Source organism: Eutrigla gurnardus (assembly GCF_963514095.1).
Source record: "Eutrigla gurnardus genome assembly, chromosome: 8".
Taxonomy (NCBI): Eukaryota; Metazoa; Chordata; class Actinopteri; order Perciformes; family Triglidae; genus Eutrigla; species Eutrigla gurnardus.
This window is the reverse complement of record NC_139922.1, coordinates 17,193,394-17,220,841: the sequence shown is the minus strand read 5'-3', so window position 1 is coordinate 17,220,841 and position 27,448 is coordinate 17,193,394. Positions and strand designations below refer to the sequence as shown.

General features: G+C 40.6%; 1 protein-coding gene across 1 annotated transcript; it reads right to left on the bottom strand.

Annotated features, from left to right (window-relative positions):
- Positions 1-747: 747 nt before the first annotated feature.
- gnas (GNAS complex locus) lies at positions 748-25,199 on the bottom strand. The gene is made up of 13 exons (XM_084015870.1): positions 24,370-25,199; positions 24,075-24,284; positions 20,131-20,203; positions 15,298-15,352; positions 15,067-15,186; positions 11,179-11,276; positions 7,753-7,807; positions 7,149-7,222; positions 6,893-6,951; positions 6,674-6,794; positions 5,469-5,599; positions 3,638-3,705; positions 748-3,018 (listed from the first exon to the last, which is right to left on the bottom strand). The coding sequence occupies exons 2-13, from the start codon at positions 24,211-24,213 to the stop codon at positions 2,872-2,874; spliced, it is 1,140 nt and encodes a 379-aa protein (XP_083871996.1). The 5' UTR covers positions 24,214-24,284; positions 24,370-25,199; the 3' UTR covers positions 748-2,871.
- Between the last annotated feature and the right edge of the window lie 2,249 nt (positions 25,200-27,448).

The window sequence follows — 27,448 nt, the reverse complement described above, 5'->3', positions numbered from 1 at the left end:
TAATTATTCTTTGAAACAGTTTCATTTCTGATTGTGGTCATGACAATACACACACAACTTTAAAAACATGTATCATGAGTTGTTTTTTTCCAGAATAAGGTTGGATAAGGTTGTTCACTCTGTATATTTTTACCTTCAAGGACTCACTGATGTCAACTGCCAGATAAAGGCTCACCAGTTACACTTTTATGGGGAGGTGACATCATTATTTAACTTTCAACCTGAATTATTACACTGTTAACCTTCAAAACCAGAGGCCCTCTCTGGCCAGAGACTGACTTAACAAGAAACTAATTGTTGTCCCAAAAAATGCACACTCTGTATCTGAAAAGGAAATGACTGGTTACCAACAGGAAACTCCACTTCCTTTTGTGTGAATTTACAACGACCCTTTTGGCTTATGAAAATGTAGGGAAAAAATTGCAAAAATGTATTTTGTTTGAGAGAGTATTATAGCCTGTGAGTGTTTTTACATGTATAAACAGATTTATTGTCTGCACCAAAAAGGAGAGAGATGCTAATATTGTACAGGCCAGCTCTGTTGTGTAAAGGAGGGAGGACCTTCCCCTCCCCCATCAGAAAATACATTTAAATTAATTTATTTGTCTTTTTTTTTTAGCATAATAAGATTTGTGTAGAAACAAGCAATGTTCTGCATCTGTCATCTCCTCTTCAGCCCCTCAGAATATCCTTTGCAGATGTACTGAACTAATGAACTAAAGTAAACAAAAGAAACCTGAACACAACTTCAGTTGAAAGCATTTAAGTTATAGCAATACGCACACTATCAAGTGTACAATTTGTCAAGGTTCATTTGATTCTAATAAAATACTTTTTTTAAAACCCATATACATTTCATATATTTATCTTTTTGGGGTATATGGATTCAAAAATAGACATTTAAATCATAAAGAGAATGGAAGGCTAGGGGAGAGAAATAAAACTACAAAAGCTACGAATGGTTGTCCTCCATCCCCGAGGGGAGAAAGAGGACAGAGTGAGAGATAGATAGAGAGAGGGATAAAGAAAGAGAGAGAAGGAAGTGACGGGGGAGGCTGGGAGTTAGGATGGGGATTGGCCAAGCTATACAGCGCAGTATGACACCCACTTTAGCTCATTACACACGTACAGTCGTGATCAAGGCACAGGGATCTTCTAAAAGTTTTTTTTTCAATAAAGTTGTACAAAATAATACATTTTACAGTCTGTACAAGAATAATAGTTCAGCAGTAATGTAAAGACAGACATACAAAGGAGCAAGAGGTCGGGGGAGGAAGGAGGAGAGAAGAGAAGAGATGGATGAATGTCAGGGAGGTGCAAAGCAGGCTGTTTGACCAAATGAGTACAAAAAAAAAGTTGTGTTTTCATCATCTTTTTTATATTTTATGATCGATTATTATATTTTTATTTTATCTTCAAAACGAGCACAGCCAAGAAGGCAGAACTGCATATGGGAGGATGGTCGGAGGAGGTGAAGGACAAAGTGTGTGTGTGTGTGTGTGTGTGTGTGTGTGTGTGTGTGTGTGGTGGGGGGGGTGGGGGGGTTTGAACAGGGGTGAGAAAAGGAGAGAACAACAGAGACAGAGTAAAGATAAGTAAAGAAAGCGCACAGGGCACAATGGCACAAAAGTCTACACAGACAAAAACAGCTGTGGAGATAGTAAAACAGGGTCAATCATGACAAGATGAGAGTTCTCTTAACTTATATGGTACTGTACTGTAGAAGGATGCTTTCTGCCCTCTGTTAGTTAAGCTCCATAAAAGTTGGCATTTTTCTTTGTTTCTTTTTTGTTTTAAACTCAATGTATCCTCCTCACACTTTGCTCCACTACCAACAAGACAGTCAGGTGGCAAAACAGTTCTGTGGAGAAGTTGAGGGACTGTCGTCTCTGTCAGAGATTCACATGGAAGTCGGCTCTGTCCTGTTTTTGTGAAACCCTGCCCCCTCCCTGTGGCCAGACTGATCACAACACGCCACTGGTCCATTAAGTCTGTGGTAACACTGCTCCTCCAGGCTCGGCTGCGCAGTCCCTCAGTCCGTTTAATCTCAAAGCACAGTGCTGGAAAAATCAGCCGACAGCTCAACCAGCCTGCCGCCCGTCGGCAGTTCAGCACGTTTCTGGATCCAACCCGGTTGTGCAGTCCAGTAAAAAGCAGATACGATACGTTTCTGTGTACAAGCAGATCCCGTGATTGAATTTATGGATGAATGCAAGTGATAGGAAGGATTGGTGCACACGGTTTGAGTCAAGTTCTGAGCACAGTGCTTTTTTGTTAGATACAGTGTTCAGCTGATCGGTCAGGACATGTTCATTCGGTATTTGCAGTAATTTCAAGAACAGTTATATATTTCCCAGTTGCACTGAAGTAGTAGCTTGCTCAGGTTTCATCCCGACATCAACAAGGGGCAAAAATCTCACAATCTCAACCACAGCTCAAACCCTCCACACTGCAGGAAATACTGTCCGGACTGGGCCACTCTGGGTTTCTAGAAAAGGGAGGGTAAAGTGTATGGGCATGATATATGATGCTGAGAGGTGTGGAGCATGGGAATATGGCTGAAGGTGGAGATAAGAGTTTGTTTATGTGTTAGTCCCTAAAACCCTTCCATCAAAATAGCGGTCTACTGCAGGAAGGGAGTTTGCATCAGGGGAATTTCTTGGTTCAGGGTGTATTTACTGTAAGTGTGAGTGTTTATGTGTGCGTGTGTGTGTGTGTGTGCGTGTGTGTTTGTGTGTGTGTGTGCGTGCGCACGTGCGTTTTGGGCCCCGTTCCTTCACAAGAGCTCACACACTTCTGTGGAAGAGGGGAGTTCAGAGACTCAGGGGTTTTCACAGTCTGATGTGTTTTTGGCCGAACACTTTCCTCCCATCACAACAGCTCGTACTGCCGCAGGTGCATCCGTTGGATGATGTCTCGACAGTCGTTGAAGACACGGCGGATGTTTTCTGTGTCAACGGCGCAGGTGAAGTGGGGGTAACAGTAGTGCCTCCCGTCCCCGCTGGCTGTGCTGATCCTCTATAGATGGAGAAAGGGGGGAAAAAAAGTGAGAAACAGTTTCCTTTACATATATTACAATGAACACCGATGCTAATTTACTGTTAAGGTTGGCTAAGCGGCAGTCTCCAATTTTTATTTTTAACAGAAAGTCGGTGAAAAGGACCCACATACATTGGACAACCACATTCATGCTATATTTAGCCAACACAATTATTCTATATATCTGTTGACTGTTAACGAATCCCATGAGCCTGATGGACAGAGGCAATCGGTTCCTACTGAAGATACATTTAAAGAAATTGTCACAAATATAAAAGTTTAATTTAAAAAATAAATAAAAATAAATCCAGAAATAATTTTCAGCTGCAGATTGATGATATATCTGTTGCTGGCAAAGTGAGTATTTACAGCAGCGAGTCAGTGTTTGTGGAATAAACTAAACATTTTCGACAAGAACGGAGGTGGCAGGGAGACACAAGCTATTTATCATCAGACATATCTTTAATGGGATCAGTTTATTGTTGGTTTTTGTCTCATCATAGGAATTGTTAACAATAGAAAGACAAATATAGACTATACGACTTTAAAGTTTGCATATTACAAAGCACAAAAGCAAAACCATTTCTGTTGCACTTACCAGGAATTCATCTCTTATAAAGTACTTTGCCCTTGTAACACGTGGGTCTTCTGCAGGCTCTGGTGTCGCTGGAAGAGGACAGACAACATTTCTTATGACATGCAATCCTTCAGGTGGAGACGATTCAAACATGCATTGATCAGGATGTAAACACTTTTTTGTGAAATGTATTATTTAGCAGGTATACATTATGTCAGTACTTATGCTGCAAGTTGAGTAAGTAAAGCCTTTACACATCATTGTGATCAAGTGCGAGTGAACAGAATGGCCTCACAAGTGTGTATCAAAGATGACCTCTTGTGGTCAATGACGCTTAATGTGCTGTAACTCACATCTATTTAGTTTGTGTTAGTATTTGCACAGCTGTTTTAATGTGGGGGGGGGGGGGGGGGGGGGGGGGGGGATCATGACTTTACACTAAAAAGGAGAACCGTGTTCCCTGTGACCCTGGAAGCATCAGGTTATTTAAACATTTTACAGACAAGCAAGGGATATTTAAATAAGGATCATATTTGGCACAAGTGGTCGAAAGCTGGCACATCACAAAATTCTTCAGAGATTAATTTCTTGAAATAACGATAGCAGTTTCCAAAGTACATACACTGCTTAAAAAAAAAAGAAGGGAACGCTTAATTAATTATCACAGTATAAAACCACGTCAGTTAAACTTCAGGGATATCAATCTGTCCATTTAGGCAGCACACATGTTTGTGAATCAAAAGTAACAGGTGCCTAACGGAGAGGCAAAAGCAAGACAACCCCCCCAAAGGGAATGGTGTGGATATGGTGGCCACAGACAGCTGCTCTCTCTTTATCCTTCTGGACTGATTCTTCTCCAGTAGTGTTCTGCTAGTGTCCTTGCACTACTTGGAGCATGATGTGGTACCTGCAGCAGAATCAGTTTGCACAGGAAGTCCAGCTCCTCTCAAGAGCATGGAGGAGACACCAGGAGACCGGCCGTTACACAAGGAGACCTGGACAGCATCAACCAAGCAGCAGGACCGCTATCTGCTCCTTTGTGCGAGGAGAAACAAGAGGAGCGCTGACGAGGGCCCAACGTCCTCTAGTGGGACCTGGCCTCACAGCCCAGCATCGTGCAGCTCCATTGTTCTCCAGAGACCACCAGAACTGGCAGGTCTGTCACTGGCGCCCTGTTCTCTTCAGATGAGAGCAGGTTCACACTGAGCACATGTTACAGGTGGAGTCTAGAGACGCCGTGGTGAATGTTACGCTGCCTGTAACATCCTGGTGCAGCGGGGCCTTAGTTCCTCCTGGTGCAGGACTACACCCAGCCTCATGTGGCCAGAATGTGGAGGTAGTCGCATCTATGGGACATTATGTATCACTCCCCCAACTACCGCCACAGACTGTCCATGAGCTCACCAGTTCCCTGGTCCAGGTCTGGGAGGAGATCCCCCCAGCACAACATCTGCTGACTCATCAGGACTTTGTTGGGAGTGCATACAGGCCACCTGAAGCTACTGAGTCACATTATGAGCTGCTGTGATGAAATTCTCTCAAACTTTTCGTTGTGATTTTGAATCCAGCCATCAATGGTTTGATGCTTTTGGTTTCCATTGACTGTTGTTATGCAGTCATTTTCAACAAATTAAACAATGTACATCAGTAAAGATTTTCAACTTGAATAATCCGTTCATCGAGATCTGATGTGTGATTTAAGAGTAGTGTATTTACAAATGGAAAAAAGCCAGCTGCATTTGTTGCATTGCTGAGAATTAATGGTGAACTTCCCACTTACATTCACACCTCTGTGTCTAAATGAAGGGCCTTGTGAGGTCAAAAGTGTTTGGAAGTGGATTAAACTGCTCACCATCATCAGGTGTGGTGTAGCGAGCAAATTCAGGGAAGTATTCCTCGATTTTGGACTTCCCTGCCAGCACCTTCTCTGCTAACAGGTCCTGTTTATTTAGGAACAAGATGACAGAAATGGTCCGCAGCCACCTGAAAAGAACAGAACACACACAGAACCATCTAACTGGTGTGAAGGGAGACACAATTTGGTGCTTGGGGTTGGTCAAATAAATACAAACTGGGGATCAGTGGGTGACAGCTCGATCATCAGATGACATTAAATACTTCCTAGAAAATACTAATTATCCCAAAGTGTGTGAAGAACTAGCTCCATTTCCTGAAAAGTCTAAACAGTTCAGAAGATTTTCACAACTGATATCTGCAACATAAAACGATGTAATACATTTTGACTGGTTGGGTTTAGTACTAGGACGAATACATTTAAACAAGGCATTCAAATCTGCTGTGAGTGCTGATCTAGCTGGTATGACAGACAGGGATCACGCAATAGACTTATAAGTTCTTCTCTGTGGTGGTCTGATTCAAAAGACATGCAGTCAATGGCTCTAACTTTTCTATGAAATCACTTTCACACTTAAGACACTTTGACAAATTGATTCAAGGAGTCAAGTTTGCTCGGATTATTAACTGCCACCGACTCTTAACAGTTTATCACACCCTACTTTTGTCCCTTTACTAGTACTAATACGTTTTACCATTACATTTTTAACAACACTACAGCACACAATGGTCCATTTTACCGTAAAATGCAGCGCTAGCTACACTAAGAAAGTAGATACATGTTCGTATAATTATTCAGGACCCACAATAGTTTCCAGGACATTTGACCTTTTCTCTCATTTTCCAAGTGTTTTCAATGTCAACTTATGTCCTGCTTATCCAGTTTACACTGTTTGATTTGCTTACACGACGCTGGAGCTTGTAAATAAAGTATGTGTGCTACCATTGATTGAAGTTATGGTGCGTTTGTTGCTAGGGAACCTTCTCACTTGCTTATGCAATCATTCAAGAGAAAAAGCAGGCTGGTTTATAAAGTTTCCCAGTTTCCAAATGTTCTGAGTAGGCTATAGGTTTTTTTAATCTACAGAGTAATTCCTTGTCACTGTGGCACTGGGAATCTGCTGAAAGGCACTTTTCTCCACCATGTTTACTTCTGCAGTGACAGAAAACAACATGCAGACAGATCCAGCTGCGTCTCGTTACCTGTTGTTCCAGATGTTCTTGAAGAGGTTGAGGGCCTCTTGTAAACGATTGGTCTGATTGTCCTCTCTAATCACCATGTTGTAACTGCTACTGGCCACCACAAAGATGATGGCTGTTACATCTGCGGTCAAGAGAGGAGGCAGAGATAAATCAGACACCGTGAGAGGACAAGACATGAGCTGAGTGAGGTTAGAGGAAGCAGAAATATACACAAGTTACCGTTAAAGCACTGAATCCATTTCCGGCGTTCATCTCTTTGACCGCCAACGTCAAACATACTGTGTAAATCAAACAAGAGACGTTGGCGTTAACAGGTGAAATACTGCCATCATGTGGAGAACATGTATATTTTACATTATCAATTGTTTATATCCTGAGTCGTTGTACATGTTTAATACCAAAGTTATGAGTCAGTATTGTAGGAAAGTGTGATATAAACTTTTATTTTACTGCCCTTTTCTGTCTTGTTACTCACTGGAAATTAACTTTGTCCACTTGGAATCTTGTCTCAAAGATGCCTGAAGTCAGAACTCTGCAACGCAGCAAATCCTGGGGAAGAAATGACAGAAAATGTAGTGACATTTTGATAAGATCATAAAGATATCCTATGAGATTGAGAACGATAACACAGGAAATCTTAAATGAGTTTCACACACAAAACGCAAATTGCTTCTGGACCTATTTTCTAGATCAGGGTGAAAACCTTGTTTTCATTTTCGGCCCCCAATTCTAGCTTCGCAAAGGGAAACTTGCGTAAAAAGACAACAAACTTTATCTTTGAAGGTTTGGAAAATAATGTTCAATACAAAAACAACAACAACATTAAAACGCCACGCTGCTCTACTCAAGTTAGACCAGTTAGATCAAGATCCAACTCCAACATGGCTCCTTTTCACTCTCAAACATAGGAGTGCTCCATTAAATGTAAGAAGGTTATGCAAGATGTCAGTAACAGTAATAGACTGCTTAAAATGACCGTCACTGTCAAACCCACTTCCTCTGGAAAGACCTCTGTGGGAAAAGAAGATATACATGAATTATGAAGTGTAAGTTATTAGCAGTGGCAGAGATTCACCCACCTGATCTGTTGGAGTGTAGTCACTCTGCTTCACAATGTCGATCTTGTCTAGAAAGCTAAAATGAGAGAGAGAAAAACAAAATCAGTAAATAACCCGTTTCCCTGGGAATAATAATATTGATCAGTTTGCAGTTTCATTGTTGAAGACTTGAGCAGCACAATCCGTATCAAACAACTAAAGAACAGTCTAAACTTGTGCCACTAAAAGGTTCACTCATACACCTCAGTTGGGATATCATATGAAGTATAGCGGTTTTCTACACAGCACAGAAACAGCCCTTTAATACAACATTCTGACAATGTGACTGAATCATTGCATTGAATTCAACATAAATTAAATTGTAGTTTGCTTGCCGGGTGACCTTCAAGGCGGGGTCATCCTCCAGGCTCATTCAATAGCCACAAAAAACAAAGCACTCGTCCAATGTATACACAATTATTCAACACGTGCTAGAAAGTGTTTTTCACTAGTATTGCTCATTTCAAGTTTCATGTCTGTCATACGAAAGAAGAATCATGCTCTCCTATACAAGCAAACTCATAGAGCTTCAAGTGTGTGGTACTATTACTCCTTTCATGCTGTATTTATTTCTACTGACGAAATGCGCCACATTTTCCTGGAAACAACAAAATATCACGTGGAGGAACATTTCCAGCAAATCATTTCTGATCACACAAACATCTTCACTTCCAGATGTTTTCCTGAACTTCAGATGGTCTATCAACGTAAAATGCAACCAATCAGATATCTACGGGAATAGTGAATTACACAAAGTTACTATCCATAAGCTATTATCCATTTCACCTTTCAATGTTCTAAAAGCATCAGACTGGTCAGGCTAGTCCAAATAATCTTGATGTGTGCAATGGACTACCTCATCATATGGAAAATGTAATATTAATAATATAAATTCTGGGTCTTAAAGTTAAAACTGTTTCATTGAGCTATGGACTTGTTGCATTGCCAGTGCTGGTTTAATTAGTTGGCATGGATGTTAGTTTGCATCCACTAAACACAGGAGTAAATAGCTGTTAGAAAGGAGCAACGAACTTCCCAGAGGATCTTAGGAAATCTGGATATTCCTGAAAAGCCAAGTGAAAATCAAGGAAAGAGAGATGGACAGAGATAAAATGGCTAAAGGGATGTTCATGTGAAAAGGAGAGATGAGAGTGCACGTGAAAGAGGAGGAGACAGAAGGAGAGAGGAGGACAGAGAACGAAAGCGTTGTGGCGTCTGTCTGACATTACAGAGCAGATTTCAAAAATAGCTCTCCAGCGCCCTGGCCTTCAGCACAGTTACCATGGAGACCAAACCACAGGCACTATTAATAGTCTATCAGCTCCCAATCTAGTGCTGCTGGACTGGCTCCAGGAAGAAAATAGACAGATACACAGACAGATGGAGATGGAGAAAAGGAAGGAGGAGGAAAAAAGAAAAGCAAAGCAGGATGAGCTTGTGTTTTAATGCAGGATGTGTGAGTGAGAGACGGAGGGAAGAAAACACTGGACCGTACCAACTCAACCACCTGAGAGAGAAATAGGGGGGAGTGTTTCTCTCCATGTAAACTTTCAGAAACACCAACTCAAAGTGCTAAAGGAAATGCATGTAATAATCACCAAGAGTGATTTACTAGTAAAAAAAGCAGTTCAGTCTACAGGCTAGCAGTCCACGGCTGAGCAGCGACGGTGGCCTCCTCACACATCCCCCCCTTCTCATCCTTTAAACATCCTGCGATCTGCAGATGACTCAGCCTCGGCCATGTTTGCTCCCAAACACAGCAAACTGCAGCTGTTACGTGAAAACTATTCAACTATATTTTTTTATGTATATAATTTTATGCCTGCCTCTGCTTTAGAAATGATAGACGTTCAACTCTTATATAGTAATATATTTAGAATGCCCTTGTGCAATCTTTATACAAATACATGATGTATCTCTTTAAATATGACAATGTAAAGGTTATGTTTTGGAGATTATACAGGGTAAATTATTGGTTGGACAAGCAAAGATGTTGCTAACGTTGGTGGTGAATGCTGTCAGTCTATACAGGAAGGAAATACAAAGAACAACATCTTAAGTGGACAATCTGAGGGGAATCAATTTTCACTGCTTGCCAGTGTAAAACAGTCACTGCATGCTTTCACTGGCTTTTTGGGGAATCGCTGCAGATTAAAATGCCTGACTCATGGGATTAAATAAAAAATTCTATGAATGTTTCCATGTTTAGGTGTTGATGTTTAGGGAGAGCAAGTGACAATTTCAATAGTTGTGATTTTTGTTATTGTAGAATTCAAAGGCAACTTGTTCCAGTGATAATAAAACTGCACTGTTCCGAGTGTTGCCAAAAAAGCTCAGAATTACAAACAAATTTAAACAAAATATGCTTTATTTAGAAATTAAGAAGTGCACCTGGAGGCAACAAAATCTTTTTGGAGACTTTTCTCCTCTCCCTCACTCAGTAACTCCCCCTCACTCACACACACACAGACATACACTCATACTCCACACACACACTGAACTATTTCTTTATCATACATTATATTTAGTCACACTAGGGCTATCAATAAAACAAGACATTCAAAAATGTAATAATATTTGATTGTGAAAAAAAGCACCACTACCGTGGCTGTCTGCTTTGTTCACACTGAATGCTCAGCATGACGGAAGTCACACCTCACTTTCATTAATTGAAAAGGAAACGTAACGTGAGATTAAGCTTAACGAGTAATAATTCAACAACAACAACAACCGTATGATGGCAGAGACCTCAGCCAGACTGGGACATGCTGTGTCCTGACAGTAAGCGTTACGTCACGTCAAGTAAACAAAGCACATACCTATCAGCTGTGCGCTCCATATCAGGCTGGAGACGTAAGCACGTAACAGATCAACCTGCCAGCTCCAACCTTATTTAGGACATTTGTGGACAAGTTGCAGAGATTGGACAAAATTGCAATGACCAATTTCCTTATGAAACCCTGTGGCCCACAGTGGTCTTTAAACCAAAGGACATAATCCAACACTTGAATTACCCTAAAACGCACAATTTTAACAACATGATGTTGACATGTGACAGCCAGACAATCCTTGTGAATAGAAAACCCCGTCTATGTGACCTGAAGTCCTTTCACTTTCAGATATAGTTACAGGGACTGGACTCAGGATTGTGGTGTGGAGGAGGTGCGATGCCACGCAACTTAAATGCTGCAACAGATGTTTTCTCTAAAGCCTGGACAAGAGGCTCCCTTTTTGAATAATTGCCTGCCATCGCAAAATAAATCAGCCTACTTCATAGGCAATGTCAAGTCAAACCCTTCTGACACAGAAACATTATAGGCCTAGAAAATACAATATTGAGCTGGTGAACCTTATGAACAGTGCAGAGATCATGTCACCATGTAGCTGAACGGGCAGATGGTTACTTACTATTGTGCACAGTCGATTAGCTGGTACTCATTAGATCTCTCGTAGCAAGCCCTGACACCCTCATCCTGCCACAGTGTCTTCGCATGGTCGTAAAACTCCTGAGGAGGAAACAGAAATACATGGATACGGAGATACAGAAACCGTCAGAGCCACACAAGGGTAACATATTCACTCTGGAGTAATGTATTGTTGTATGTTTGTGTTTACTAAACTGTCAAAAACACATTCAGTTTCATCTAAAGCAACTTTTGCGTTATTAAAACGGGGTCAACTGCTGAACCAAAGGAGAAAAGCAGGAGACATATTGTATTATTTACCATGCATCTTACACCAAATGTGACAGCTGGAAGAAAGAAACGAGGACAGGTTTGTGTGTCATCTTTGATGTGTCTGAGGGCACTGGGCACTCAGCGTTTTTGTTGACACCACATGTGACGCTTGTGTACATATCAGTAAAGGTAAATAGTGGTGGAAGGAAAGAGACAAACCTCACTATACACAGGCACTATATGATGGACTCATTGAGCTTGGATTAAGCACTTCTTCTTGCATTCTTTATACTGACTGAGCAACAGGTGTCATTTAATTTCAAAATTTGAAGTCTCAACTTGCAAAGAGGAAAATCTTATCAAGAAATGATCATATTTGATGGAGATATTTCACAGTAAACTTTATACTGTGGGTTTGATACCCAGGCTTGTTTCATATTTGAGCAAAAGGTTTGGGGAGTTTATGAAGGAGCCGAAGGAATAATTTAACGTTGATTTTTGTAACACCCAAACTTAGAGTGAGGACTGTGCCAAAGTGTTTAAATATATTAACTATTTGTAATTTGCATCAATGGACGGCAATAAAAGTGACTGAGGACATGTCAGTTCACTCAAAAACACCAGTAATAAAACTAAAACTAATAAAAGCAGATTATTATAGTATTATATAAACAAATGTAAAACCGAAGTAACATCTGGGTGAAAAATATCACTGAATGCTGCCTGTGACATTTGTATTTTTTGTATCATTCCATCTAATCCTGTCGATCCTGTTGATTGCTTTATAAATTATGTTGATGTAAAGATGCAGATATAGTACAGGCCAACTAGAGTGACTCAGCAGTGTTTGTTGTATGTGTAGGGATGTTTAAATTAATAAACAGGAACCTTGGGCTTGATGTGTCTATGAACTGTCCTAATTTAGGTCAAAAACAGGCTACTTCCTTGTTCCAGAGTGGGAATACACAGACGCCTGTCTGTCTCTCAACACACACACACACATACACGTGCGCACACACACGTTTGTGTGAATGCGTGCGTGCGCTAAGTATCAATGATTTAAATGATGCAGATGGAAAAACAGAATACATTTTCGCCACCCTGTTTTATAACTTGAGAACTATGCCATGCTCGTCATAAACAAGTCAAGCAACCAAACAAGTAAAGCCAAATAGCAACTGTAAACAAATAATTGCTTCCCAACAGCTCAGCATGAGTGGAATTCCTAGGGCAGCAGCGCGATTAAGTGGTTAAAAAAAACATCCCGCAGAGGAAAACTCACAGATTTGATTCCCTATAACAGCTAAAGTGTTACAGAGTAAAAGCATTTGTTTGATGTCTGCTTACCTACTATAAATTACTTAGGATGAGAGCCACCAGGCCAGCATGTAAATAAATAAAGATGTTTACTTGACTTCAACATACATGTGGTGCCCTCTACCTTTCTATTTATCTGCATGGATATAAAATGGATCATCATCTTCCATAAGTAACTTTTTCTTCACTTTTCTTAAAGGATTTCCCCTCAACGTTGGCTGATCCATTTCCGCATACAGAAATAGATCAGTGAAGTGAAAGTGAAGGTGAATACACCCAAAATGTCAATTATAAGCATCCACTGTAATGTAGTGTAACGGTGAAACTTTTGAGTTGTGTATTATGCATTTTAGTATAGATCCGTCACATCAAAGTCTCTGCATTCCTGTATCAAACTTCATTTTTAGTCCTTTGCTTTGTGGACATGACAAAAATCCCACATTCTTGTAGAGCTGCAAGTAACCACTGATTCATAATTATAATTCCCCATAGCCTGAGGTGACACCCTCACTTTATTTTATTTGAATAACATAAAAGTATCAAAGTTGTCACATTTCAGAATCTGAAACTTCAAGCATTCAAACAATTACTTGATTATGAAAATAGTTACCAATGAATTTTCTGATTAACTTATGAATTAATTGACTTATTGTTGCAGTTCTAGTTTGTCGACCCGTTAGCGAGAGACGTCTTGTCAGCTGCATTGTTACTTGCATGTAAAATAAATCCTTTCATCTTGCAGTTTTCTATGACAGCAATCTCATCAAGTGTTTACGAACAGAGCACTCTTTTATAATCAGTCATGCGATTTATTCACTCCTTCTCACTTGCTGTAATGCTTGCTTCCTCTCCCTCTATTACAGACTCCCTTTCATATCTCTCCAGTAACTGTTACATTACAACAAACCACAAACTGGGAAGACATGAATCCTCAGATATGAGATAAGACACTATAAATCCCTATATGGAGGTCAGAGTGTGGCATCAGCTTAAAAACAGAGACACAGGAGCTGGGAAGCAACAAGTGTCCTGCTGAAGGACCGGTGCTGATGTGTGGGCACTAGTTTGGTAGGACAGCTGACCCCGTTTGCTGAAGGTTGTCAGCTGTGACTGTTTGGAAAGAAACAAGAGGCGCTTTAGCTGCCTGATGTCCCTCCATGATCACAGCATACATTAAACACAAGCCGCTACACTAATTAGGTTGTTACGCCTATGAATGCATTAATTAGGGGGCAAGTCAAAAATACTCATCCTCTCATAACACATGAACACTATTGCATTGACGGACAAAGCCAGTGTTTTTATAAGTTTTAGCTCATTTACTATAAAAACTATTTTCAGACTTCCGAATTTGTGACATGTGAGTCATTGTTTCCATTTACTTTGGACTCACAAGAAAATAATTTCCTATCAACAGTGTCAACATCAATTTTGAAAAGGAAGTGTGGAAATGTAGTTCAAGCACAGATTACAGTGTTCCTACAGTGTTGTGCAGAGGTTGTGAAACAATACTTCTCAGCTGCCAGTTCTCAAGTCTCTATTTTCCCAACAAGCACATCGGCAGAGAATTCTAATAAATCCACACTTCCGTCTGCATTCAAACATTATGAAATGAAGAAGACTGTAGCATATTCGGGAAAACAGGTTTTTCCTTTCTCTGTAATTCATAAGCAAATGTATGTGTCATGTTGCTCCAAAATCCAAGCCTGTACTGTATAAGGAGGAGTTATGGTGTAATTTTTAAGATTTGATCACCACAGATGCCTCCATGAAACCAAAACAGACAGAGTACCATGTCAGCAGGATGTTAAAAGGAAATTAATTCCTATTACCAGAAAAGGAATTACGGACTCTGTAAACTTGAAAGTGAATTAAGCCTGGCCCACAGGTGGCTGTGCATAAACAGTGAGACTCCCAGGCTGTAAGGTTTAGTCTCTTGGCTCTGACAATTAGACAAGTCCCACTGAGAATACTCACATGCATGTTACCCATCAGGTCATTAGCTAACCTCATTGTTTTCTACCTGTGTCAAGGGATTATCACCTGGGATGGTGGGACTATTAATATCCCCCCCCCTGCAGGATCCCTGCACCTGTTGCTCAAGTATTATATTGGCCTCAGCTTTACTTTAACATATCACTTTTTGTGGGTAAAAACAAATCATTGTGTGTGTGTGTGTGTGTGTGTGTGAGTGTGTGAGTGTGTGAGAGAGAGAGAGAGAGAGAGAGAGAGAGAGAGAGAGAGAGAGAGAGAGAGAGAGAGAGAGAGAGAGAGAGAGAGAGAGAGAGATTGGACTACTCACAGAGGGAAACTCAAAGTCCTTCTGGCTGACAAGGTTGAGGATGTATTCGATCCGGTACTGGTCCTGTGGGCATGCCAACTGCACTGGTGGTGCCAGGGTGCTCATGGCTGTAACAATGGTCTATCACAAACCGAACAAAACACATTAAAGTGTGGATGACAGAAAGATGGAAGACGGACAGGATTTTTGAATTAGGTATTTAGAGCTATTTGGGCGTTTTCCCCCACTTACCTCAATAGCCTCTTTAATATTATTCTTGATGTCGTGAATTTTCTGCTTCTTCTCCCTGAGACAGAGACACAGATTCAGTGATGACCATGTCAGGGATTAATGACGTAGAGCAGTTACACACAGACTTACAAAAGGTATAATAATAATATGTAGTCACATTGTCGATTGCCATTTGTGAAGAAAGACAATGGCTCACTGATATTCACGGCCCATTACACACAGACCTACAACCCACTTTATTTATTTATTTATTTTTATTAGGGTTCATACTCTTCATACAAGTTTTTAGTCTAAATCTCCTTTTACAGAAAATCTACAAATAAAAGGAGTAGTAAAGGGTTGCTATGGTGACACATTTCATTTAAATAATGTTGGGGGAGCACCTTTTGATTAATTAAATTATGTGCTTATGTGATTTTGTCTGTACACAATATAAGTTACTATGTTACATATGTTCACACAACAGAAAATAATCAAAATATAGTAGAATAAGTAGTAAATAAAGTAGAATAAATTGTTTGTGAAAATAGCTATTTAAATACAGTGATATAAATATTTAAAAATGTAGAGATATGGTATCAATCTGAAAACAAAACGGAAGTATTTGAGTATATGAAAAATCAGAGCAGTTTATAACCAGCCATGATGGCATGCTTTTGTTTTGGACACAAAACAGGGTTCAGTTGGAAAGTATTGTTTTAGTGATGTACAGGGAAGGACTTCCATGTTACCGTGACATAGTACACTACAGCGAGCTGCACGGAGTTTGTTTTTGATCTGCAAATGGTAAACAGACCTTCATTGGCACACGTGGTAGAGAAATTATGTCTGTCTGCTGTGAAAGATAGCCGTTTGTACAAGACATTTGGACTCTGTGACAGAAATGTTTCTATTAAAGGCAACTAGAGAGCCGGTGAGTATATCTTTCACCTTGAGCCTGCCAGGACAACAGCGCATTGTGTTTACAACAGTGCTATGTCAGTGTCAAAAGGGCAAGTTGGTCCTCTTTCGTCTGTCCCAGTTTTGACTTTTTCACAACACTCGGCTGCACTCGACCATACAAATGATGCAAATGTTTATCAATTTCTTTACACTAGTAAAATTTCCATTCTTAAGTGTGACTGATACGTTTGGTTAACAAAAAGAGAGGCTGCACGATTCCATCACAACGTCACCTAACAGGTCAACTCAATTTGGGGGTCATTGTTCTAAAAGTCCAAGATAGGGATGGTTGATTGCATCAGAATTTCTTATTTGAAACACCCAATGCAAGTGGTTTGTAACTCACTCAAAAATGCACCCATTTGTATACAATAGGCTGCAGATTCTCCACAAGGGAGAGCTGTTTTCTCAGGGTCAGATTAGTGCTACAAATGTAGGGCAAATCAAGGGGCAATCTAGACATGCAGACAGGGTTATATCGCCACCTACAGTCAAAGACTGTAGGTGTACACTCAAGAAGCACAGAATCTTCATCAAGCTTACTTGAACAAACACAAATTGTTAAAATGAAAAGTTTGATGGTCTTAAATGTGGGTGAAGATTAGAAAAATAGCACAGAGGAACTTAAATTTACATCCAGCCTGATACGAAGAGGTCAATAATGAGAACGAATTCTGTCACACTACATGCAAAATGCACACACACCTTTCTAGGCCAAGATAGATAGATTGATAGATATCGGTCACAACATTTTCTCTCTAGCCGATGCAACAATATAATCAACATAAAAACAAGAGATGATAATTATTAAAATTATTATAAATTGTGGATTTTTTCTTTCTTTCTGTCCTTTCTTGTCATAGATACAGTTTCTAGTGTTTTGTTCGACAAATCCAGTTCAGTATTTTGTACAGAAAAGCTTTTACTGACAGTAAGTTGGTTGCATTTCCACTAAAATTGCTGCATGTATAAGGCCTAATAATACACAAAGACTTACTATATGAGCACTACTATAAAATTTGTGTAATACTCATTAACAAATGTTAAGAGAGAAAAGTTTATTGGGTTAGGAGGGAAATTGAGAAGGCCTTGTTTACATTTTCAACCTGATAGTCATTAAAAATCACATGGTCTTGTGAGTGAGAGAGAGAGAGAGAGAGAGAGAGAGAGAGAGAGAGAGAGAGATGATTGCATGCCTGTGTGTGGTTCGAGAGAAAGGGAGGACGACATGACACAACATGCTCCAGTGATGGTTTTTGATAACATTAAGGTGAATAAATGCAGAGGATAGCGACTGGGGCTGAAATCAACATTACAGTGATTACAGTTCTGTAGTAATTCACTGTGTTATCAATATCAATCTGTCAGCTCTTAATAATCAATGTATGTTAATTGTTTTGAAGCACATTGTGTAAGAGTGGTGGCTGCTAGTCAGAAGCAGCAAACATTAAACTAAAGGCAAATGTGAAAATGTGTCTACAAGTCAATATTTTTATATTGATAATAATAAATTATACTTGTGTTGTATGTGAATAACCCAGTAAGAAATATCGCTGGGTTCAGCAGTTCCCCTCAGCTCTCAGGAGCATTTAGAGACTTTCAGCTGAATATTTTGATTTCACAGCCTGCAACTTTACTTTTTTTGATTCAGTCTCACTGCTCTCATCACATCAGAGCTTTTTGGTTTATTTGAACCTTTTTTTGGCCATAAAAGAAAAATCCCACACATTCACAGTCCTCAGCTTTAGTCTTGACCACTTTACAGTTCCAGTGATGAGGCTGGCAGTTACAGGCCTTCTCCAAGGGCAGCTCAGTCATATTTGAGAAGAATGGAGAGAGCTGAGTCATCATTCATTCATTTATTTTTCCCCCAAATCAGACCAGCAATTGGAACCAGCAGTCTTCCGGTCACAAGCCAATTACTCTGACCTTTAGGTTACCACAATATTCAGTCCATGCATCCAAAATCTTGTATCACTAGCGTTAATGAACTCTTTCATCAACAACTTTATGTACTGCCTCAGGATCAGGTTTACATGTTAGCATGCTTCTAATACGGAGACCCACAAGCAAGTTTTTGTTTTAACGGAGCACCAAAAACTGACCAAGTTATACAGCCAGACACATGCATTTAGAGCAACAGTCGGTATATCTCACACACACACACACACACACACACACACACACACACACACACACACACACACACACACACACACACACACACACACACACACACACACACACACACACACACACACACACACACACACACACACACACACACACACACACACACACACACACACACACACACACACACACACACACACACACACACACACACACACACACACACACACACACACACACACACGTTGTGGAGTCACGCGCTGGGTCATATGCTCTTGTCTGCCTTAGGTGCTGATTTTCTAGTCCAACCTTGCTAAGACGCTTCCATTCCCATCACAGCCACCAGATTGGTACAAGCCAAGTCACTAGCACGGACACATTTGCCTTATTTATTGAAAGAAGCCCAAGTGAAAGGGATGACACAGGTAAAAAATGAAATCCTGAAACATTATTCCTCTGTGACAAAATGTATTTTTGCACAGTTGCACCGATTTTTCTGAAAACTACAGACATGATATTCATGTTCTATTCTAAGCTTAATTGGCATCCACTCCTATAATTGGCAATAACACCTTGTTATTTTAAATGTATAATATGTTACATTTGTCGGTTGCGGTTTGTAAACAGACAGCATTCAAAGTAGGCCACTCCTCGTTTCAATAAGCAAACGAAGGAGAGAGTCCAGTGACAGTCGAGTGATGTATAGAGTTAATTAAGAGAAGGCGTGGCATTGATTAGAACAAAGCAGAATCAGAAAAGAAAACGTTATTTACATGGTCTTGTAAACTATGTGACAAAACACTGATCTGTCTATGGTGGGAGAATACGCGCCATGATTGTTCCCCCTCCCCTGTCCCCCGCCAGCTGGCACTCGTACTGCTCCAAGCCCAACCGGGCGATTCCCTCTTGTACACACGTCATCACATCGCAATACGACACACGCATGGCTTTACGTAGTTTCCAAGAAGTGCCGTCTCAAAGTCATCACAATAGAGAACAGCACAGAGAGCATGACTGCAACTTTACTGACAAGTTACGTCTGTACATATTTCTAGTTACCACTCGACCTCTGCATCAGAGCATGTGAGCAGAGATAAGAGTGAGCGAGCGGGCAGCGCAGAGCGAAGTCGATTTTGGACAGAGCTCAGAGTGGCATTTTTAAAGGGATGAAGCGTTGCATTATATGTCCTGGTCCAGTTCCGCTCCGGAACCGCTCACACCACGAGTCTGAAGCATGTCCAAGTCCGACCCAAAATCCAGCTGTGTTTTGCACCGTCATCAACAGTATTTTCAGTCATAAATCGGCTCAATAGCAGGGGCGATCTGAACGATAATGAGAGGGATGGCCTATCAATTAAAGCCTACGTCATGTCCACGTTGCGTACCAGTGTATAAACCGCACCCTGCCAAAATCCACCTCTTCCAATCGTGCCAGGGCCGAGGAAGCGCTCCGTGCTTAAGTACGGAACAGAGCACTCACACTAGTCAAACAATCTGGACTTTAGGCTCAATCCTGACTGGGTACGGAACTACGGCCTAGTGTGAGTGCTTGTTTTGGCTGACTAATGCGGTTCGATCCAACAAGCAGCCATAACCTAAAGACTGCATCCTATGTCAGATACTTATGAAGTCCCAACCTCATAAACCAAGCACATCATCAAGATGTTGACAGGACCATTTTTGTTATTGAAACTGACTTTGAAAACAGCCTCATATTCAGCTTCTTCAGCAGTGAGCCTGTCTTCATATCATACTTACTCTGCATTGAAGCCGTTGACATGGAGGATCCTCATCTGTTTCACTATGGTACTCTTTCCTGACTCTCCAGCTCCTGAGAGAGAGAGAGAGAGAGAGATAAAAGAACCAATATTAGGAATCTGTTGATATGTGAAATAAGAGTACACACACACACACACACGCACACACACGCGCGTGCGCACACACACACACGCGCACACACAGTGTTGGGATGAAGACCATATACATTTGTCTGATGTGTCACTTTACAGAATGTCTACATAAGTGCCATTTCCCCTAACAAATATCTAATTTCATACGACTGTTACATTATTTGGGAAAACTGGGGGCTGAGGCAAGGACAGTGTCGCATGGTCATGGCTGAAATAATAAACTGGATTATTCCACTAGAGACTGCGATCACAATCACAAGCCTACATTTTTAGATCTGGTTATAAAGGATCTGACTTCCTGACTTTTCAATAAAAAGCATGTTTTAACATTTCCCTTCAGAAGCAGGTACTATAGTGTTGAATAAAAAAAAAGATCTTATTACATGTATTTGTGTTCTGTGAGGAAAATGTAATTATTGCTGCTAACTATGAGAGACTAGCTATTTAGCTTTGCTAGCAAGTTAGCCGTGTGCTGCAGGTCTGTGGATGGCCTGTGTGAATCTGCTGTAGGAACGAAACTTGTATCTCTCGCTCTGTAATGGGACGACTGTATGTTCAACTGCATAAAGGGCAGCTCTTTCACACCGCCCCATTCCTTTCCTGTCTCAGGCTCATTTAGCAGTCTCCTCCTCTTTTTATTCATTTTAGCTTTACAACCCAAGTACAGATTAACAATGACTTTTCCTCAATCAAATACATTTACAGTACAGTATCTGAAGCTTAAAAATGCACCAATCTGCCAAAATAAGCTATTTCAGATAGCATTAAGTCTTCTGAGTGAGGTTCGATTTATTAATACACAATTTTTAAATTATTATTAATCTGCATGCTTGTAAAGTATTTCAATGATAGTTTTCATTCCAATCTTTCAAAGGTAACATCTGTCCTGGGACTACAGATGGAAATGGCCTCTGGTGCATTTACAGCAGTTTATACAGTGTAATAAACCAATAAATAAAGAGGAAATGTATCTTATTTACAAATCAAGTAGGTCTAAATGAACGTACAAAACTGTATCACTTTGTGTCAGATTTCAAGACAAGTTGGTCATGTGTAGCTTAATGTATAAAAATATTTTGGCTTCAACATGCAACAAAGAGACAGGTTTGGATGGACATGCTGCAATTTATGTTCCACGCAAATGGGCTGGAGCTTTTGGTGACTTTTGGAGTAGTGATAAATGCATATACTGACAGTGTTGTGCAATAACTGTGTGAAAACAGGTGATTATACCTGAGTAGCTTGCCTTTCTTGTGGCATGTTACCACACAAACTCAAATTAGGTGTGACATTAGGGCACCTGAATAGACTCTTAGTTTTACTTATTGATTATTTTAAAAGCTATTGGCCGATCATACATTTAAGCTTTTTTTAATATTTATTATTTATGAAAATTTCTTGTAGAGCCGTTTGTTAAGACAACATTAAACACAGATGCATTTAAGAAGTCTGGCTGGATTATAGTCTGCACAGCAAACCATCTGCAAAAGTAAAACGTTCAAATGCTGCAAGAGGATTCAGGCCATCAGTGGTGCATCCAACAAGAAATATACCTCCAAAATAACATCCATAAAAAAGGAAGTCAAAACTGTGTGTATCATCTGACATGATAAATATCAGGTATAGAGCTCATAAGTAGAGTAAATCAGGGATGATAATACAGTCTATAAGAATTCTCAATATAGTTTTATTATTTATTTATATATAGTTATCAAACCAATCAGAAATGTGTTATTATGACAGCAAACATGGCTGCTGGTAGATTTGGTCCTCTCTTAAACATCCATAACCTTAATGAAAAATTTCCTGAAAACATATGTGTGAAAATAATCAATTCTTAACCCAAGACTTAAAAATACATGGCACATCGGTTTACTACTCTAGAGCAGACACAGATGTAAAATGTCAGATAACGGTCATGAACTCTGGTAAACTAAAATGTGAATTACATCTGGGGTAGGATGTTAGTCCATTTAACCTTTACTACAAATAAAAAGGTAACTGTGTGTACATTACCATATAACAAACTTTGAGCACACAGGATCTTCCCGTTGATTTGCAAACATTCGGGTGAGAATGCATTAGTAGTTGCATAGTTGCTCTGTCAATTCAAATATTTTAGTTCACCTCAATTGTGGATTGTTGTCACACAATAGTAAAGCTAATTAAGTTTATAGATAGATAAATAAAATGCCTGTTGAAAAGATTGTGGTCAAAAGAATGTTACCTGAAGGTCATAACACCTTCAGCATAGTGAGTCTAGTTGTAAAGGTGCTACATTTTCATCATGGGACTTAAAATAACTACTAGCACTCAATAAAAAACTAATATTTTGTGTAATCACTCTTTTTGTAGGTGTTGAAAAGTGAAGCACACTTTGCAAACATGAGCCATTAACACTTTAATTTGGTGATCTATTTAATCCAGTGACGAGTGTAGTTGTAGGTTATAATTACTGAAAAACATAATCCAGTGATCAACAACATCAGCCTTGTGGAGAGACGGGCTAAACGTTTGCCCTGCAAATAGATGAACAACATTTGTGTATCACCTACAACTAACATACAGATTGACACCACAGATGTTTAAAAGTTGACTGTGTTTTTGTTCCTGATTGCCACTTTCACTGGTAGATTTTTTTTTACAGTAAGAATAGTGATTGTAGAGTTTTTTCAGGCTGTACCAGTTTGAATTGAGTGACTTTTGTTTTTCCATTTGGATTCGTTGCCAATAAATAAAAAAAAACATCATCTAAAATATGCAGAATCACTAATAATGTCCTGTGGGTACACAGGTCTGTGATAAAGTGAAACTGGTAGATTATATAAATGAAAGGTGACTAACTTTACAGCAGACATCTTTGTTTTGGTTTTCATGTAGGTCCTGTCCTTCTGCTTTCCTAAAGTCACCACAACTTCCTCCCCAACATAAATACAGGCATGTCATACAACATGCACCCTCGCTGGCATCTCTGTAATCAAATATTATGATTTTGACAAAGAACACCACTGCTTCCTAGAAGTGGCAAGCCGGCTGCAAATGCACACGAGGAGGGTACAGAAGAGAGCACAGTGGGGGAAGTTAGACACCCTTATTTGTCTATTATGTAATGTACAGACCTAGCCCACCTCCAGTTCACTCTCTGACACACAAACACACACACACACAAAACCACATGTTGAGTCTTTCACATGTTCACTTTGACATTAGGTAGGTCTCAATTTGTTTTTCTTACGTTCATATTATCTTAAGACACACTGTTTGGGCGTCACATCCACTAACTGGCAGGTAAAACCAGTGTTAGTTTAACTTTTACAGCCCCAGCCCCAGCATAAACAATAGCCTACTAATACAAACTGCACAGGATGCTATCTAGCCCCAAACTAATACAGCTGGGAAGGGATATGTTCCATTAAAAACATGCATAAACAACAATAAACCTATTTTTTGCTGGTGGCGGTGGCTGTTTCTCCTATGAAGACTGTTTACCCACCAATATATTTACCTCTACATAGACTCTGAAACCACCCTATTGACTGTGCTACAGCATGTTTTGGTGTTGGTAGTGACAGACTGCTAATTTGACAGCAACATGCTGAAAACCCAGCACAGTGCTGCATTTTAGCCTTATGCAATGGCAAAGTCACACTGTTAACAATGTTTCCCAAAACAACATCCCAGAAGGTTATGCAGGGAGGCCTCGACGGTGCAGACTGAGGACTTGTGCAGACAGTAGAGCAGCAAGCACACAAAACGACAATTAAAAAAAAACACACAAAAAATCAAACTCACCTAAAAGTAGTAGTCTGTGTGTTGCTCTGTATATCTGTTTGTCTTTTTGGAGCTGCTTCTCTATCTTTTTGTTTGCTTCTCTTTGTGCCTTCTCCTCATTTCTCTGGTCTTCGGTCTTACTGTTGCCCAAACAACCCATCTTCCCGCAAGAAAAAAGAAAAAAAGGGGGTCCAGGGGAGGAGGTGGAAGAAGAAGTGGAGGTGGAGGGGGCTATGTAGAGAGAAAAATAAATAAATAAACTAAACTAGTCTAGATCCCTCGTTCGACATGCGGATTTAGTAGCAATGTCACCCACATTTACACCGTTGAACGTCCCTGGCCTGTTCCAAACACAGTCCGCGGTGCAGCACTGTAGAAATTATGTGTCCATAACGCGTATTTTGCTGTCAGAGAAAGGGCAGGATACTGTTGCTGACGACACCGAGGCCGCCTTCTCGGTTTGCTTTTCCTCCTTCACATGCACTATAGTTTCTTCTTTATTTTGTTCCCCCCACTATTTGCCCCTGTCAACTGTGTAACGCTAACAACCGCAATCCACAAGGGCTGTTAAGACGCCAAAAAACGGGTGTTTCACCTCAAACGGAGGCAGAATAAACAGCCTAATTTGCATCTCCAAAAAGCCCGGGTCTTGCGTCTCACTGCTGCCCGTGACAAGGAGCCGGACTCGGCGTGTCCGAAAACCTCGCCCGTGCTGTGGCGCGGCTCGTTTCCACGTCTCCTTTCATGACAAACATGTCCGTAGGTGTGCACTCGTACTCTCTGTCGGTTTCTCGGTCTCCCCGACGGCTGTCTTCGTCGGGGGGGTCAGCAGGACGCGAGGAAGGAAAACGATATTTACACCCAAACGAGCTACATGTGTGATATTCTCGCTGCTTCCGTCGTCATCCGGCTCCTTTTCACTCGCCGCATCGAATCAACCCCCGAAAACGGCTCCAAACTCACTGCGGTCGTCTTTTCGGCGTGACCCACCACCACCACCACCTCCAACTCCAAAACGATCAAATATCCCCGTTTTGTCCTCCTTATTTGTGATGGCTGTTCCTCGCTGTGTTTCTCCTCCAAAGGGCCTTCTTTCTCTCTCTCTCTCTCTCTCGCTCTCTCCCTCTCTCTCTCCCTGCCCCTCGCTTTTGTCGCTGAAATGTGTTATCAGCCCCTCACATCACCACCGAGCCTCCAAAACTGCGCACCGATACTTTTTTTTTTTAATTCCCGGCTCGGCTCCGATGAATCCCTTCAAGAAAAACAAAATATTTTTTGAGAAAAAAGGGGAGGGGGGGGGGGGGGGGGAGGAAACGTGACCAAGATGTGAAAATCCCTCGAAATGTTTCCACGGTTCTTGCAGGTGAAAAATCAACCCCCGCTGTCAGGCTCAGGTTTTATAGCCTACACAAGGCCTTATATACCTATGTGCACACACATACACACTCTATATGTATGTATATCCCTCTTGAATCAGAGGTGGGGAAAAAGGAATGAGACTGCATGTGCATTTACATTCACAAAAAAAATAGGACGCGGGGTTGTTGTAGCGGCACATTCCCACCGCGAAGGCCGCTCCCCTCCTGGCCGCTTGGTCGTGGAAGGTGAAAGACAGGAATAACCAATTTTTTGGAGGTTATTATTTTCTCTCTCTCTCTCTCTCTCTCTCTCTCTCTCTCTCTCTCTCTCTCTCTCTCTCTCTCTCTCTCTCTCTCTCTCTCCGAGAATAGTAGCCTACATTGAGGTGACAGACAGCGCTGAAGAGAGACGGGGTGGGGCCACGCAGCGCTCATTGAACCCTGGGAAGGAAGGACCGAGAGAGGAGGAGAGGCCGCTTGGCTTCGTCACGTGGCCCGGGCGAAGAGCGGCGTCAGCGGCGCGGCTCTGCAGAGAAAACGGCGCCCTCTTCAAACCGCACAAGGTTTGCAGGCTCCTGGAGCCGCAGCTCCTTGGTTGGTCACTCACTCAAACACTAATCCAAATAAACAAACACATTGAACTCGCATACATAGCCTGTATATGTTTGCATAAGGGGATAGGTTAATTGTTGACTCTGTAGGTGTGAATGTGAGTGTGAATGGTTGTCTGTCTCTACATGTTGGCCCTGCGATGGACTGGACCCCCAGCATGTAATAAGTATCATGTAATAAGATACATGACAAGTCCAAGCATGTCTGCATTAACAACAATTACTGGTATAAATGCACCTTCACAAATCCAGCCTGCAGGATGAGATCCCAGGGCAACATGATGAGATGAACACATTTCCACATAGGTATGTGCTCAGGATGTTCAATTCATCTAAGCTTCATGTTTCTGTACGGTGGTATGAAACACCAGCAGCTGGAGGAAACCTGTGATAGAGGACAGGCGACCAGAATATGGCAGGTGCCTAAACCCAGGACCTTCACAGTGTGTGGGCACTCAAAGGGAATATGTGCATGCAAATAATAATAATAAGATTAATACAAATAATAACACCTATATTATTAACATCTACAGTCAGTTCGAGCAGGGTAGCAGGTATATCATAATAAATACATGTTCATGCAAAGGTCCGATGAGAGGTTTTATCATTTTAATGTGTGTCAAAAATGTTAGCAGTACATAACAGATAAAATACTGACATTTACTCTCTGACCTACTTTCTGTGCCAAATGTGGATGTTCTGTAAGTTTTTAAAGAAATCATAGTTCTTCAAATCAATTATCCTGTTAAATAAAATAAAACTATCACAGGGGCAGGCCACAGATATGTTGCTGTTAGCTCTGTTAAACGCTAGATGGCAGCACAAGTTTGCACTGAAGGTTTGGGGTTGTTTTCTTTGCTGCCAACTTAACCCAAACAGTTGCATAATTGTCATGCATTTGTGTGTAAACACGTTAAATAAAATCACCATTCCTTCCCTCTGCTTCTAAGCTTGTTTTCTAAACAGTAGTCATGTTGCTGTGTTGACATACAGTCCAGGAATACCATGTAAATGCTAATTAAAGCGTCCCTTTTAATCAGGCTTTTAACTAGTATTTTAAATTCTTCTTATGTTCTTATGTGATTCTATCTTATTTTATATTTTTGCTTCTATCTTGTTTTTAAGATGATATTGATCTCAAATATATTATATTATAATAATTTTAGTTGTTTTACTTATCATTGGTATTGTTTTATTTTATTATCTTATATATATATATATTATATTATCTTATATCCTTTTAAGCTGGTCACTCTATTTACTTATTTTTTCATGTTTTTTTAATCCTATCTTATGCTTTTAGTTTTTAGCTTTAACTCCAGTGTTTCCTCAGGGGGGTCTTCCACACTGGGAGCTGTGTCTGGGCTGCTGCTGGGGGTGCTGTCCCTGGGTCCCTTCGGCTCGGCTGACTGTTGTCTGTCGGGGT

What these genes read in the sequence shown, in the direction of transcription:
- gnas (XM_084015870.1), bottom strand. Translation starts at nt 24,213, where the DNA reads ATGGGTTGTTTGGGCAACAGTAAGACCGAAGACCAGAGAAATGAGGAG. An exon ending in GTCAACGGCTTCAATGCAGA is followed by an intron (nt 15,353 to 20,130) that starts GTAAGTATGATA and finishes TCTCTGTCTCAG; the next exon opens with GGAGAAGAAGCAGAAAATTC. An exon ending in CTAATCGACTGTGCACAATA is followed by an intron (nt 7,808 to 11,178) that starts GTAAGTAACCAT and finishes CTCTCATTTTAG; the next exon opens with CTTTCTAGACAAGATCGACA.